Source organism: Talpa europaea, assembly GCF_964194135.1.
Source record: "Talpa europaea genome assembly, chromosome: 1".
Lineage (NCBI taxonomy): Eukaryota > Metazoa > Chordata > Mammalia > Eulipotyphla > Talpidae > Talpa > Talpa europaea.
This window is the reverse complement of record NC_140073.1, coordinates 35,817,152-35,834,356: the sequence shown is the minus strand read 5'-3', so window position 1 is coordinate 35,834,356 and position 17,205 is coordinate 35,817,152. Positions and strand designations below refer to the sequence as shown.

At 43.2% G+C, this 17,205-nt stretch overlaps 1 protein-coding gene across 1 annotated transcript in view; it reads right to left on the bottom strand.

Moving 5' to 3' along the window:
* The window catches only part of PARVA (parvin alpha), a gene marked incomplete at its 3' end in the record, with an annotated part of 149,033 nt that extends 137,597 nt beyond the window's left edge, over positions 1 to 11,436 (bottom strand). The window contains exon 1 of the mRNA XM_084254500.1: positions 11,215 to 11,436. Within this exon, the coding sequence (XP_084110626.1) occupies positions 11,215 to 11,350 (136 nt within the window). The 5' untranslated portion in view covers positions 11,351 to 11,436. The remainder of the gene's footprint in view (positions 1 to 11,214) is intronic.
* Positions 11,437 to 17,205: the final 5,769 nt, after the last annotated feature.

Here is a 17,205-nt window from a genome sequence, read left to right as displayed (position 1 = left end):
CCTGTACTAGAGCTTACTTTGAACACACTGCTGGTCAGGCTGGAAATGTGCTCTTCCCTCCCATCTTTGCCCCCACCCCACACCACCCTACCCGCTACATGACCTATCCTGCTAGCCAAGAGCAAAGAGAAATTTTCAGTCTGACAATGTTCATTTTACTTTCAAACAGCTTACCAGGGAGACCACCCAGACCCAAAGCAATCATATTCTGTGGTTATCAATTATAAACTATTGGTGTTGAGCAAACCAATTACTACCCTTTGAGCCTGTAATTGTATTTCTGAGGTTCCATCCAAAGGAAATTATTCTAAATACAGAGAAAAAGATTTAGACAGCTTTATTTCTAGAAGAAAAAGAAAAAAGAGGCCCAAAGAAATGGTCAAGTAAACATTGGGGTCATTCACTTAATGGGATATTTTATGCCCCTATAAAAAGTATATTTAATAAAATTTGCAAGAACATGGAAAATATTTTCATTATAAGAAATGAAAAATAATAAACCAGTAACGTGACAGGATACAAAATTAATAACCAAAAAAATCTGTTGCTTTCTATGTGCAAATAAACTAGCAGAAGAGTCACCAAAGGCATTCAGATGGCCAACAGACTTATAAAAAGATATTCTATGTGGTTTATCATTAGGAAATGAGAATTAAAACTACAATGAAATTTCACCTCATACCAGATTCAATGGCTATTATCAGAAAGTCAAGACAATAAGTGCTAGTGTGGATGTGGTGAAAAAGGAATCCTCATGCACTGCTGTGGGAATGTAAATTGGCATAGCCACTATGAAAGATAGTATGGAAGTTTCACAAAAAATTAAAAATACAATAGAACTAGCATATGATAGGTATTTAGCTGAAGAACAAGAAAACACCAACTTAAGAAGATACATGAACTCCTATGTTCTCTGAAGTACTGTTTACAACAGCCAAGATATGAAAACAATCCAATGCCTATCACCATTAGTGGATGAATGAATAAAGAATGTGTGACTGCCACACATACATACACATACACACACACACACACACACACACACACACACACACAGGAATACTATTCAGCTATAAAAAAGATGCAATCTTACCATGTGCAACAATATGAATGGACCTTGAAGGGATTATATGCTAAGCAAAAATAAGTCAGAGGGAGGCATGATTCCATGCCCTTGTGTAATATAAACTAACAAAGCAAAAACGAAAGCAAACACTTAGATTCTGATAACATAATGATGGTGACCAGAGGGGGAGGAGGTGGGGACATGGAACAGGTACAGGGAGTCAACTGGTTGGCGATGGATGGTGACTGGACATTTGATGATGGGTGCGGTACAACACATTGTTTGAGATAAGAAACCTACGCAGTCTTTCATTAAAATAATTGAAAAATAGAGAACATTTATGTGTATAATACACATGGCATACTCACAATTGTAAAAATGAAAAAAAAATACATGTGATGAAGTAGAAAGGAAAAGCCAAAATTCTAAATGATTGCCTTTGGGAGTTGAAACTGCACGAATGTTTTTTTTCCATTTTCCCATAAATCCCATAAGTATAGGTCAATTTTATAACAGAGAAAAACCTTTTATTGAAAACTATCAGCTGCAAATTGATTTATTATTCTTTCCACCAAAAGAGGATACAGTACTTAAGAAAATTTCTACTGAAACTGATTAGATTCACTGTTACCACCCCTGGCTTAGTATTTCCCTAAGAATGGTTGGAAGGGACAACGATGACACTAGTGAGAGAGTTGGTTACTAAGGTTTTGGCAAGTTGATATGTTGCAGCCAAACAGCATCATCACTGAGTGAATGCTAGAAGAACGAGATTTGTGGAGGTTCCTACAGTGACAGCCACCAGGCAAACATCTGCCCCAGGCCTGAAATGGAGCAGTTAAATGAACAGGTGGGAGGCCAAGTTCAGCAAAGGTACAGCATCGAGCCTCCCTCTCCTGTTAGAAGATTCTTTTTCTTGGCAGGCAGAATTGTCATGATGGAGCAGTCTTGCTGAGCAGCAGCCCTGCCTTGGGCTAGTTTTCAGGTTTCTTGAGCTCCGCATTCAGTGTGAAAATGAAGCTGAGATGGGCAAGAAGGGATAGGCAGGGAATGGGGTGTGGGGCAAACTTCAGGGAATTAAAGGGAATTCTGAATGTCTTCTAGAATTTTGGCCTGCACATTGTTTGTCTCCCCCCAAACTTTGCAACAGGTTCTTTCACCTCCGACTTTTTTTTCATTTAAGTACCCAACATGATTAAATGCAAAGCAGGCTTTTTTGGATGAGAACAAAAAACCCTGGCCTCTATACTTGGTCTTGTCACCACCTGGGACCAGTGACCTTTGTGTGGGCTCGACGCAGCCACTGCACAGAAAGTGCCCACAGATTCTAGGACCCAAACTTCTGGTCTTGGGTGCCTTGGTGTGTTTGTCAACTAATGGGGCTAAGTGATATTGTCTTCACATACACAAACACATGCATACACACGTGGGCACACACAGGTATGCACATAGGGCCAGAAGCTGAGGTCTGGATATGATCAGGGCATGAGAAGACTCACCCAGGCTAAAGCAGAGTTTGAAATAACATGGGCACTCCCTCAGGGGGAATGAGACGCCAGTGATGATTCTGGCAGATAGTTAACAACTATTCTGCAGAGCAGCTGTTTAGTGCTATGCCAGGTACCAGGGATACAACTGTGAGCAGAACAAAGTCCAGCCCACCTGGGGATGACAGGAGGCGGGAAGGGAAGGGATGCGGTGGTCTCTCTAACCTGGGCGTGCTGGTCCTCAGCAAGGCCCTCGTTGGGATGTCCTACTGATGATAGTCTGCAGAACATACTGAAAACTCCACAGGATGCTTAGCTCTTTTTTAAATGCATTTTTATCTTTCAAAGTATTTCAAAAAGTATTTTATTACTGAATTTTTTAGCTTTCCTCCAATGTGTTCTTTTTCCATGACAGTGAGCAGAGATTTTAGATGCTCACAAATGTTTACATGAGAATTTCATCTCTTCTGTACTAATGGCTAAAACATAATTATGAACTGTGCTTGTTAACCAAATAGAGATATTCCATGAGACAAGGAGACTGATTCCTAATATGGAGGTGTCCTTGGGCCAGGGCCCACTTATCCTGGTTTCTATCTCTTCCTCCCGACACAGAGGTGCCTTCATTAGTAGAGGAAAGAAAGAGGTCTTTGTGATGATGTCATTCCCAGACCACCCTACACAGACAATAAAACTGAATTTGAAAGAAGCCTGGTGAAATGAGAGCTCAGAAATCACAGAATACAGGAGCTGCCAGGGCTCTAGGAGGTTATTTAGCCTAATCCCCTGATGTTAGAAATGGTAAGGGGAAAGAGATTTGTCTAATGTTACACAACCAGTTAGCGGTGGGCTATGTTCACCAAGGCAAATATGGGGAAGTTCATTCCACAGAAATTCCAACATTATATGTTAAGTATCATGTCAGGCACGAGGGCTCACGTCCGTGTGTCCTGCACACCCATGAATGGTGGCAATGCAACGTGCTACAACAGAGGTAGGGACAGGGGCAGTGATGGCACCACAAAGAAGGAAGCACTCACTCCTCTTGGGGAAGTCACGCAGAAAGGGATATTCTGTGTTGGGTCTTAACAACTGAAAAAGGTGTTTGTTGTAGAAAGGGAAGAAGTTGGTTTCTGACATACAGAATAACATGCACAAAGGTTAAAACATGTGAAAGAATATGATGTGCTTAAGGAATGAAGCATGTTTCGGTGTGGTTTCTTGAAAGAGAAAGAAAGTAGACTAGACCAAAAAGGTAGCCTAACCACCAGCTATGAGTGGCTTGAATGCCATGATGAAAAGTTTTGTCTTGTGGCAATGTTATCTTTTTTATTTTTTATTTTTTAAAGCTTTTTTTTTTTTTAATTTTCTAGAGGCATGTCTTATTTATTTATTTTATTATTTGTTTGTTTGGTTTATACATGCACTGGGTACAGTCAGAAGCGCGGGAGGGTGAGAGAATTCACCAGAGCCAGAGCGGGGAGCAGAGCAGGCAGAAGGACCAAAGTACACTGCTGAGGGGAGCAGCGGGCGGCAGGAGAGGTCTGCGCGCCATGTGGGACCCTCCTCCGGTGGCCGGGGAGCAGCCAGGGATCGAACCGGCTGCAGAGGGTGCAGGCAGCTTCGCAACCCAGCGCTCAACCGCTGCGCCACCAGGGAGGCCCTATGTTATCTTTTTTAAAACAAACAAAAAAGAATGGTAGGATAGGGTGGACTGAACACAAAAAAGGCCAAAAATAAGGAGACTAGAAAGGTGTCATACTGTAGCATTTTAGGTAGAAAATACTGAAAATTTAAAAAATATACAATCTCAAAGATGGCAGGGCACTTATGAGGCCTGAATTAAAGTAACAATATTTAGAAGGTAGAATCTGCAGGACTTCATAAGAAATAATGGGATGTTAGAGAAGAAATGGAGCTGGGAGCAATAGCCATATCCAGCCCACCATCTATTTTTGTACAACCCAAGCGCTAAGAATGGTTTTCACATTTTCAAATGACTGAAAAGGAGCAAAGGAAGAATATTTGTGATACATGACAATTGCGTGAAATTCAAATTTCAGAGTTCAGAATAAAGTCTTATTGGAACACAGACACACCTTCAATTCAACTATCTTCCGGGGCAAGCAGAGCTGAGTAAAGGCCTCAAGGGCAGCCTAGTCTTAAATATCTACTATCTGGCCCTTAAAGAAAAAGTTGCTGAGCCCTGGAACAGGACGACTGCAACCTTAGGCAATCTCAGCCTTAGGCAGCTGGTGGCATTGGTGGAAGAATGGAAGCAGATTTGATTCCAGCAGAATGATTCCATTGCGGGCTTCCTGAGTTTGAAGATCCTATGACACATCCAGGACCTGATTGAAGTTCTGAGTTGGAGATATGGGCTTGAGAATCATCAGTGGGCAAATGGTCTTTGAAGCCATGAACAGGCAAAGCAGGGGAGTCAGAATCCCAGGAAATGTTACTGAAATTTAAACAGACAAGGAGTCTAAAAAAGAGATGTAAGAACTGGAAACAAATTTAGTGTGGACAGGTCAAGGGAAGAGGTAATTTTAGGGGATAGAGAAAGTAGAATACATCAAAAGTTACCAAGAGCCCATGTGGAATAGGATTGGAGAGGAAACAGTAGGTTTTGGAAACCTCAGCCAGTGGAGACAGAATGGATTCTCCAGTGTACTCCTGTGACTCCACTCTGCCAGCTTTCCTCCTAGCACATTGTTCACTCCTTCTGCTTTCTCGCCCTGCTCTCTCCTCAGCTCCTCATGTCTAAAGTTGGAAGACTGCTGGGTTTAGCCCTTGGGCCTCCTCTGCATCTATCCATGCTCCTTGCCTTGATGATGCCAGTCAGTTTCATGGCTTCAAATATAAACACAGGCCAATGCCTCCCACACCCTCCCCTAGAACCAACTGTGAACTCAACATCACCACTAAGAAGTCCAAGTCCAACATCAGCACTAAGAAGTCCACCTCTAACTGAACAGGTCCAAAACTCAACTCCTATACTTTCCCCCCAGACCAGCTCTTCCTGCAGAATTCCACATCTCAGTTAACATCTTCTCAGTTCAATCCCCAAACCTTGAAGTCATCTTAATTCTACTCTCATTGCCCATCTAATTCTTCTGTAAGTCCTGTCTGCGCTATCCTCAAACTATATCCAGAAGTCAATGCTCAATCCCTCTACTGCTACCACTCAGCTCCAGAGCACCACCTCGTCTCACCTGGATCATTAACTCATCTCCTTGTTTCCACCCTGCCCCTCAGTCCTTTAATATCACCAGAGTGATCCTGTTAAAACAAATTACAGGTTTCCCGCACTATCCAAAAGGTGATTGTTCCTATTTGGTATGGTTTGGTCAATTATTTGGGAGGCCTTGGAATGCTATTACCATTAATTTATATGGGAAAATATTGAACATTTCAGACCATAAAAATAACCTACCAGATCATACCAATGGGGTGAAACCTGGATAACTGGAGAAACCTGTATTTCTCTTTGCAAAACCCTTCAAACAGTTCCATCTCAGTGAAAACTCATCTGACAATGGCCTCCAGTGCCCTATGCAACCTGCCCAAACTCTAATTACCCTGGGACCTTACTAACTTCCACAATTGTGCTCACCCTCTGCTCCAGCAAGTAACCTTCTTGCTGGCTCACTGTGGCTCCGGGGACTCTGAATTTCCCATTTCTCTCAGCCTGCCTTGTTCTTCTTTAGGGTATACATATGGCTGCCTCCCTCTCTTCCTTCAGGTCTTCCCTCAGATGTACCCTTCTCAGTGAGGTTTTCACCAGCAATCTTGTAGTTGCCAACCATCCTCATCTTACAAAACTCTGTTTCCTGCTTCACTTCACTCTATAACACTACTCTAACAAAACAGACATAATTTACCAATAATTTTTGTTAAGAATGTCTCCCCTGGGCCTCTCCTGATGGCGCAGGTGGTAGAGCACTGTGCTGTGAAGCTGTCCGCAGCCTCTACAGTGCCGGTTCGATCCTGGCCGGCCGCAGAGGGTCCCACATGGAGCGGCAGACCTCTCCTGTCTCACCTGCTGCTCCCCTCAGCAGTGTATTTCGTCAGTCTGCCTGTTCTGCTCCCCGCTCTGTCTCTGGTGAATCCTCTCACCCTCCTGTGCCTCTGGCCTGTACCCGGGTTCTTGTATAAATAAATCTTTAAAAAAAAAAAAGAAAAAAAGAATGTCTCCCCTATTAGAATGTAAGTTCTAGGAAGGCAGGGACTTGTGTCTGTTTTTCTCCCCTGCCATATCCCTAGCACCTAGTATAATGTCTGGTGCTTTATAGGCACTCAACAAATGAATGGGTATAGTGAATTAGATGACTAGGAGATAAGACAATTCTGTGAAGACCTCTGGTGAGTAAATTAAGAGGAAACCAGCATCAAATTTTTTGCAAATGGAAAAGACTCAAGCATGTTCACAAACTATTAGAAGGACAGAGCAGTATGAAAAAGACTAGGGGTATGGAGAAAGGATAGATGGCGATGCCAAGTCTGAGAGGAGGCAGAAATGAATAGATTTCTGAGGAAAGGATAGAAGGGACCTCCTTGGCAAGTGGACAGAAAAGGAGCTAAGAGGAAAGGCGTGGATGTGGGTAGGAATGAAGAGAATCTGAACAAGCTCATGCTTGGTACAGGTTTTCCCTGCTGCTGGAAAGTAGGATGCGCCTAATTGACATGATCTTGTGGGCTAATTTTTTTTTAGGTCTGGGGATGTTACTACATTAATTTCTATGGAATTTTTGTTGAGCACTCCTATACCCAAAAAATAATCAAATCATACCAAAGAGGAACACTCAGCATTTGAACAGCTGGGCAACATGTGCTGGATGGGGGGAGGGGTGTGTGTGTGTGTGTGTGTAGAACTTGGGTGTAGGCCACAGGTGCAGGGGGTGAGAAGATTCACCAGAGAGAACAGGGAGCAGAACAGGTGAATTAATTGAACTACACTGCTAAAGGGAGCAGTGGGAGAGACAGGAGAGGTCTGCTGCAATGTTTTATCTCAAGGCCGGGGAAGAGCTTGTGTGATGAAGTTTTAAAGGAAACCCTTTGGAAAATGGGAATACCAGTTGATAAGGAAGAAAGGACTGCTCAGCAGTGCGGTGTTGGAGATTTCCCCATCCACCCTGGACAGCCAATGAAAACCAAGGGGAAAAGGATTAGTACTACTGTCAGAATTATTATGTGAAAGCCCTCATTGGACACTTTAGACCTGGACAAAATTGAAACTGTGAAGTGTAGTAACTTAAAGGGGTAAATGATAGGGATGACCACTGCTGCTGACCTAGTCTGGGGTGACTTCCAAGGACAATTCAAGATGGTGGCCCTGGAATGGGCAGGTGTGAGGACAGATCTCAAGGGACAAGGATGGAAAGTGGCTCTTTGGCAAGCAGGCTCCGGCAGGCTAGTCTCAGAACCTCAGGGAGGGTGTGTACTGTGTGCATGAGGACTAGAAGCATGAAAGTGATCCACATAGAAAAATAAGTCACTTACCTCTCACATATGAGAATGAGCCCAAATACTTTCAAATGATGAAGTATTGGAAGTAAGTGCATCTAACTAACAAAGACCCCTCATTTCCAAAAGGGTCAAGTGGGTCTCCGTGAAATTATAAGATTTTAGGCTCTTTACAGAACCTGTAGAATCTTCTGCAGTCCATAATGAAAAGGTTCTTTCAAATTTTAAAGACGATTTAAAATGAAGCTGCAAATGTTCATAGCTACCATTATTTGTGCCAAGTGTATCGAATACTTTATGTCCTTTACGCTGCCCAACCTTCCTTGTAAGGAAGTAGTTTTTATTCCCATTTTACCAATGAAAAACCAGAGACGTTGAAGGATGAGGAAACTTGTCCTACATCACAACAGTAATAAGGGGCCAAACCTGAAATCAAACCCAAATGTGTCTAGTCCTTAAAAGCATACTGTCAACCTCTATCCTCTCTTGCCTCTCTAATGCTTCTTTTTCTTATGAAAACACAGGTGTGATGATTAGTGTGTTTCTATGAAACTTAGATTGATTCTATGATGTATGCAATAAGTATTGTTAGAAAGACATTTTTACACAAAATCATCAATCTAAATACCCTAACATGCATTGTGCCTTTCCAATCTTCGTGCCCTGCAGAAGGACAGGAGGTAATGAATGAATGGATGGGAAGCTTTGTCATCAGAATTTTACACTGAAGCACTGAGAGGAGTTGTGGACAGACCAACATCCGTGATCCTGAGGAATCAAAAAGAATGGGAGGGTCTAGAACACTAGCGGGAAAGTAAAAGGAGTTTCTGCAAAGCACAGAGCTGCAAGTTTATGCAGGATCCAGAGCAAGACCTACCCTTGTTAGTGAAGTGATGGGCAGTGGGCCCCTGACAGGTGAAGCCTGCATCCCCAAGACACAGCAGCTCACCAAGAACAGGTCATCTCAGACCAAGCCTCTATCTTCTTTCTCTGGGCTTCTGCAGCCACCACACGCAGCTGGAGCTGATGAGGGCAACTCCCTTAGAAGCAGCACGTGTTCTTCCTTCACCCTTTTACATCCCCTGTAGTTAACAGACTGAGTGACAGAATCAGGACTGAACAATTAAGTCTAGCAAGGATAAAAATATGATCCCATACTTGGTTTGAAAAACCCAATTGAGTAAATCTGAGATAGAGAAGGGGTGTATTCGAGGCAACAAACATAAAGTGTCTTTGAGTAAGCTGATAGTAGGCTCAATGAGAGATGACAGTGTGATGAAGCTGGCACACAAAGGAAAAGCAGCTTCAGTTGCATTAATAAAACATGAGGTCTATGTTTGAACAAAGGCAGCATAGCCCTGTTCTAACCTGGTTTGGCTAAAATGGACTGTTATTACGCTCTGTTCGTTATTCTCCACTTCTCCCCACTGGCCATAATGACCTAGTCTCTGTACTGCTTGTGCCCTAAGGATGCAGACCCCTATATATTGCAGCACCCAGATCCCCCTAGCCTGGCGACTTCGCCCTGAGTCCAGTCGATGAGAAGCACAAGCAAGAGATGGGCAGAGAGAGCGCATGCAGTCTCTGGTGCTACAGTCTGTTTCAGCTCCACATTTCTGACAGTGGCCGCATCCTCTACAGTTACAGTTCCTGTCTGTTGCTAGTCCCTACGTGCCTCAGTATTCCCTTCTGGGTTTCCCTTCGCCCTACCCACACCCCCATAAATTGTCTCTTCACTAAGTTATTTTCAAAATGCCAAGTTCACCTGCTGTTTTCTGCAGTGCTGTTTTCTCTGACACTGAAGATCCAGTCATTTCTATGAGGATCAGCAGGTAGAAGAGTATGTTTGAGTGGATAAAGGAGACAACTCCAGGAAGAGGCTACTTCACTGGGAAAAGGTTAATGTCACTCATCTGTGAAAAGGCTGGTCAACAGAGAGACCAACTCTGTACTTCCACAGTCAGTAAAGTTTTCTAAAGAGCTGGCAAAGGGGCAGGTGAGCTCTCCTAATAAGTCATGAGCTTCAGAAGTTTTGAGATGTGCAGAGGCCCATATCAGGAATACTGTAGGGAACAGCTGACAGGGAAGTCTAGAAATGGACTTTCCAAGCCAGGACTTCATGATTTACTACCAACTACACACTTTTCAGACAATGCTTTAGAAATAACCAAATTGGAGAAAACCATGTTTGGGGATGTGTTTGGCCTCTTCTCACTTCAATATAGAGAACAGACGTCTAGGCCTGTCAAGTCTGGTCATTCTCAACATTGAAATTCTTGTTACACTCGAAGATAAATCAAGAACATAAAACTTAGTTTACATCTCAGCATCACAGCATTCAAAAGAGTTGTTCCCAAACCACTGAACCGCTTATGAAAAACATTTTTCCCAAGCAATCTGTACCTACACATGTATCACTAGTGCTTTTTCAGAACTGTCACCTCATTTTTCAAACCAAAAACCAGGAAACAAAATCTGCCTATGGGACAAAATATTTACATGTATAATCTGTCCCTGCAAAAAAAAAAAAAAAAAAAAAAATAGGATAACCTCAATTCACCCTCGTGAGAAATTTTTTTTTGCAAGTCCGCAACAGCTGATACCCAGAAGGGTCACAGCGCATGATGCTAAGCGTGTCTCATCTTCGGCAAGAGTTTATCACTTCCTACTGCTGGAACTCCAGCAGGGCCAGCTCAGTCACTCATTCATTCAACAAACATCTGCGATCTTCCAGTTAATAGGGCCTACTGGGCCCTGCAGCCGCACAAAAGACCCAAACACCACAATCAGGAGTCCAGCAGGTCTAGGAAAAGGCCTGATTTCAAAGACCAACGAATGCAAACAGTGAGACTGAGACGGAGCCCAGAAAAGTTGCCGCAGAAACTCCGGGAATGCCAGCCTGCGGGCACGGAGAAGGCGGGCCCAGGGCCTACAGGCGGCCGCCGCGGCCCCGGCCCTCTGGCCACGCGGCGCCATCAGCGACCCAATGGGGGCCTCGCGGGAGCGCCGGCCCCGCCGCCCGGGCCTGACAGCAGCCCCGGCGGCGAACCCCCGCGGGGACGGTCCCCGCACCGCATTCCCAAGACGCGTGCGCACGCGCCCCCGCGCGCCCGGCACCCGCGGCGCGCGCCCGCCCGCGCCCCAGCCCCTCGGCCGGCCCCGCTCCCCGCCGCGCGCCAGGCCCGGCGCACTCACCCTCCTTGGCTTTCTTCCTCCGGGCCAGCGTCCCCCCGAGTTTCCCCAAGAAGGAGTCATCTTTCTTCCGGGACGGGGGCGACTTGGGAGTGGGGGATTTGGGGGCGGAGGGCGACTTCTGCGGAGAGGTGGCCATGGCGGGGAGCGGGCAGCCCGGGCCGGTCGGACGCGGAGCTGGAGCTGGAGCTGGGCGGACGCGGCGGGCGCGGCGGGACTGAGGCTGCGGCTTTCCAAACGGAAGCGGAATTATTCCAAGCATTTGAGGCAGCTCACGCTCGCCTTTCCCTTCCCTCTCTCCCTCCCTCGCGCCGCCCTCCGCGCTGCGAGGAGCTGTGCGCTCAGGCCCTCGCCTGGAGCAGGCCTGCGCCCCGCGGCCCTGGGCTGCCCGGAGCAAGGGAGGGCGCCCCAAATCTGCCTCTCGCAGGACGTGAGGCCTTGTGTGTGTACGTGTGTGTGACCCCGACTCTGCTACCTGGAAGCCTCCTTTGCGCCAACCCTGCACCCTCGCAGATCCTGGCATACACAAGCAGGCTGAATGGCTGACCCTAACTCACCTGCCTCACTGTCTCTTGGGGTCTGCTGGCTGCTTGGGGAGAAGCTCTCGCTTCCCCTGCATTTCTACCTGTGCAATTATTAGGCCCACGTGTGTCCCCACGAAAGCCAGTTCCCGAGCACCGGGCAGAGGCTCTTTATTCTTAGGAGACACCCATCTATCTAGCAGCTCAAAGGCTTGTACAAAAATTACAAGTCGTGGTAACATACATGGGAAGGTACAACCTGGGCTCTTGTTAGACACCCTCCCCATGCCCTCTCCCCCCACCCACCCCCCACCTCAACCCTTGCCAAAAAAAAGTCATCCGGTCTAAATAAAAGTAACAGAGTCACACAAATGTTTCAAGGGCTCGTGCTGGAAATGATTAAAAGGGAATTTTATTTTGCTTGCCCACTTGAAGTTCTCATGACTTTACCCCCTGCTCTTCCTCCTCACCCCACCCGCTTGACAATTGTGTTTTTTCAGCTACAACTAATTGGCCCTGGGCGATCACCTGACCCAGAAAGGACTCATGCTTGACTGGAGAGCAGCCAGTCAAATAGTCTCAGCCAAAAATCTGAAGGAAACTAGAGTCGCTGTTGCCAGAAGTTGAGCATTTAGTGATGATCATGTAGACTCGGAGCTGGGGTGTCCATTTTGAGCTACAGGCATACTGATGAGCAGAGAAACAAAAGAAGGGAGCAAAGAAGTGTGCTCTGAAGCCATGCGGTCTGAGTAATGAAAAGCCTGGGGAGTAGCTGCCTGGACCTGAATCTCTTCCCAGTGCCCACTTGAGTTCCAGGGAGCGCCAGCTGGGCTTCTGTCCTAGGACACAGCTCCTAAAGCCTCTCAATACCCATCTGTCTTTACTTGAGCTAATCAGTAAACTGACAAGCAACAATTCCTGAGAACAAAAATTTAACAAGCAAGATAGTCAATAGATTCTCAACAGAGTATTTGTTCACATTTTCTTTGCTTAAGGGTCATAATTTTACTTTTTTGGTGAATTATAATTTACAAAGGTGGGGCGCCTCCTTCCTAACAGAAAGCAAAGAAGTAATAATGCCTGCTAGGATTTTCACCGAGGAGCAGGGTAAGATTACAACAACCGGCCTGATAAATCTTAGTGAGAAGCCAAAATAGAACTGTGTTTTGATTACATCATGAATCATTCTTGTCCAGAATATCGGATATACAAGGGCATTTCCAAGATCTGATCTCCAGCCCTGGGAACTCTTGTCAGGGAATCAGGAGATATGCAGTTTGCTGTTCACATTTTGGTAGTTGTACAATATTGGGCAAATTTACTCCTTTTTCTGAGTATTTCTTTTCTACAAAATGAAGCGGTACAATAGAATAATAGTTCTTATACCTGATTGTGCATCACAATCTCTTTGGGGTTGTTATAGACATTCACAGTTGCCATCTCTAGAAATTCTAATTCAGAACATCTGATAGGTATTTTTTTACGGAGACTACATCAGGTGATTTTGATGTAAATCGTACACCTAAAACCACTTCCAGCTCCAACATTCTATTCTTCATCAATTGTTGATATCTGTATACAGATGTAGATTCTATATATGATGTGGTCAAAACTATACATGGAGTGCCTCCCCAGTGACTCAGCTGTTGAGTGCTGGGCTGCGAAGTTGCCCGCAGCCTCTGCAGCGCCGGTTCGATCCCCGGCTGCCAGGCGAGGGTCCCACATGGCTCGCAGACCTCTCCTGCTCCCCGCTGCTACCCTTAGCAGTGTACTTCGGTCCTTCTGCCTATTCTGCTCCCTGCTCTGGCTCTGATGAATTCTCTTACCCTCCCGCACTTCTGACTGTACCCAGTGCTTGCATGCATGCATGCATAAATAAATAAATCTTTTTTTTTTTAAAAAAGAAGTGTTGACATCACTATAAAAAAAAACTATATGGAGATCTCATAAATTGCTCATGCATACTTTTGCATGTACAACTCTCTTCGGCAATTTTTATACACACAAAAGTTTGAAGTTTGAAAGGCCCTGAGCAAGACTGCAAGGAGCAGCAAACAAAGGAAAGTCTTGATTGTTGAATTCTGGCTACCAGGAAATAGTAACAAAATAAGCAAACTGAGTTCACTAAACAACAAGAGCACCTGCCTTGGCAAAATCTTAGTACTCTCCTGTACTGGGGAGGTCAATGTGGAGATAGTTTAAAGGGTTCTGGAATCTGATTTAAGACAAGTCTTTCTCTGGGGGTGATGCTAAATTAATGGGGGCCTGTGATATAATAGTTTAGGATAGGTAGAGTCAAGGCTAAGTTTAATGTGTTTGGGAGTAATCTTTTTAATGCTATTTATTGAGAAGTTAAAGAGTTTTATGTTCTTTTCAGTGAGATGTGCGGGGAAGTTCCTGAAACTGAAAAAAAGTTAGTTGTAATTTTTATCTTTCTATGTAAGGTTTTTTTGTTTGGATGGAAGTTATATTGCAAATGACAGGAGACTGGTAAATTCCTGTTAATGTAGACAGTAACCTATATGTATGTGAGTTCCAGGGTCTTAATTTAATGCAGATGTTTTGTTACTCAAAGCCTTGTGCCACTGTTACCAGTCTCTTGAAAGGCCAAGGGGGATGGGTGATAAATCAATGCTACTCAAAGAGTAGCCTAAAAGTCAGTAGTGATGTGCAAATTGGTTTTTTAATGGTTTCTATAATATAAGGTAGAAGCTGAGAGTGTTTGGAAACTTTTCAAGCAATTTAGCAATGCAATCCTATATTTGTTTAATTTAACAGTAAAAAGTGCAGGCTTACATTTTTAATATTTTCATTTTATTTTCCCAATGTTTTCTAATTTTATCTTATAAAATGACAGGTATATCAGGATGGGTTCTTTCCATGGCTCATCTGAAAAGCACAGTTTTTTTCTTTTTTCTTGATCCAAGTATTTTATTTTTTATATATTAATTATTTTGTTTTATATAATTCTTACATCATTTTTCATTTTTGTATAATGTATGCATTTTCATCTTGGTTATATTCCCCATACAATTCCCACCCCCTTTTTCTGACCCTAATCCTTCTTCTCCTCCCCCCGCCCCCCACTGTAGTGTGTCTCTGGTCTATAGTTGCTTGTTGATTTTGATTTTTACTTTATTGCAATTAGTCTTTTTCCTGGTCCCTTAATGAGGTTTTCTAAATTCCTGCTATGAGTGAGACCATCCGGTATTTTTCTTTTTCTTTCTGGCTTATTTCGCTGAGCATGATCCCTTCCAGCTCCATCCATATTGCTGCAGATTGCATGAGTTTATCTTTTTTTAATTGCTGAGTAATATTCCATGGTGTATATGTACCACATCTTCTTGATCCAGTCATCTATTTTTGGGCATTTGGGTTGTTTCCATAGCTTAGCTATTGTAAATAGAAAGCACAGTTCTTAATGGCTCTGTTTTATTTGCAGAGTTTTTATGTTTTCTTTTGAAATTAAGCTTTTATAGTCCTTATGGATATGAATTAATTTGGTTTTTTTTGTTTGGAAAATTAAATGAGATAACATACGGGAAAGTGCCTTTCACAGGGCCTGGTGTTTAAGAACACTAAATCTAAATCTTGCGTAATCAGGGACTCATACTTCATACTGTCCTTTGATAAGATTCAGATTCACCCCCTTCTAATCTATAGTGGTGCTGACAATTTTGGCCCCACCCATCAGTTACCCCTTTCATGCTTGGTCATTGGTCTCATCTTATATAAGGGTTAATGATAAGGACATCTTATAAGTTAAATGTGTGTTGCTGTGAGACTCTGCCAAATCTCTGGTTCTGTCTGTCCTTCAAAGCCAAACGTGTAGCGTACAGGTTCATTTCCTGGCTCAGTAGCTAAGTGACCTTGGGCAAATTTCTGTCCTTGCTATGCTTTCATTTCCATCATCGGTAAAGCAAAGCCACAGCAGTACCTAGTAAAGCTTAACACCCCTCATAACTTTTGATCAACAACTTTAATTCTAGGCATGCCCCCCAAAACAAGTACATTTGTGCACTCAGATATGTGTTCTAGAAATTTCATGGCAGCATCATTCAAATGCTTATTAACAGTTGAGTCAATAAATAGTGATAGTCACACAATGGGATATTATACATATTACACTGTAATGTGAGATGAATAATTTGCAGTTACAAGCAGCAATAGAAATGTACCTCACAATATGATGTTGAGTAAAAAACCCAAACACAAAAATAGCATATACTATGTTCATATAAAATTCAAAAATAGGCTAAAGTAACCTATGATCTTAGAAGTCAAGATCATAATTAACTTTGGGTTGCAGAGGTTGAAGGCATGAGGGAGACACCGGTTACATGGGTGTATATTTGTTTTGAAAATTCATGACAGGTGCACTTAGTAATCTGAGCAACATTCTGTTTGTATATTATACTTCAATTAAAAAAAGTATAAATTTATCACAAAATAATTTTTAAAAATGAAGCCAGGGGACCACATGCTGTTATCCCCATGGTTTCCTTCACCAACAACCTGGTGGCACACATCACTCAAAAATCCATAGATTAGTTCTGTCCCACACCTTCCCTTAGACAATCATTTTCCTAACTAATATATACTGCTCTCAGCCACTCAGCAGTGTTTCTATCCTGGACCTGTCATCTTTGTTCAGGAATTTCAACAGTCCAGCTTTGTGATTCACAAGGCAGGATTGTGTAGGTTGAAGGGTATGGGTTCTAATCACATTTCTGCAGCCAGATGTTGGTATAATCTTGTGCAAGTTACTTAATCTCTTTGTGCCTCAGTGTTCTCTTTATAATGAAAACAAAGAAAGACTTGCCTCAAAATATTGTTGGGATGACTAACACAGATGGAATGAAATTACTGCTCAGCTCAGGCTATAGCAGATAACAAATCTTAGCTAAACAAAATTGGTTATTATTATCTCACTTTAGATTCATAAATGATATTATCATCACCACATTTTACAGATTAATAATTTGAAATTTGGAGAGTTTAAATAACTTGCTTCAGATTACATAATCAGTAACCAAGAGGCTAATACCATAACCCTTCGGATCTGGTTTTCCAAATATCCACAGAAGTCACAATTTTTAGCTAAGATTATGTCATCTCAGAAAAAAGACTATATTTTTCAGGTGGATACAATCACAGGACTAAACGTTGACCAATAGGATGTAAGCAAAGTTTACATGAGTTTCTAGAAATCTCCCTAACAGATGGGACTATTTGGTGGCTATTATTTAGCTATTCAGCTTCTTGTATCATCAGACTATGTAACAAAGGTTACCTATCCACCCACTGAACAACTGGAAAAGTTGGTGGAAAAAAAATAAAATAAATCTGCTGAGAATAGTGGAAAGCTAATGAAAATCAGAAGGTCAAGATGTTGGAGAAAAGGAAACCTAAAGGGCCTCCCTGGTGGTGCAAGGGGTTAAGTCACAGCACTCTGAAGCTATTCACAGCCACT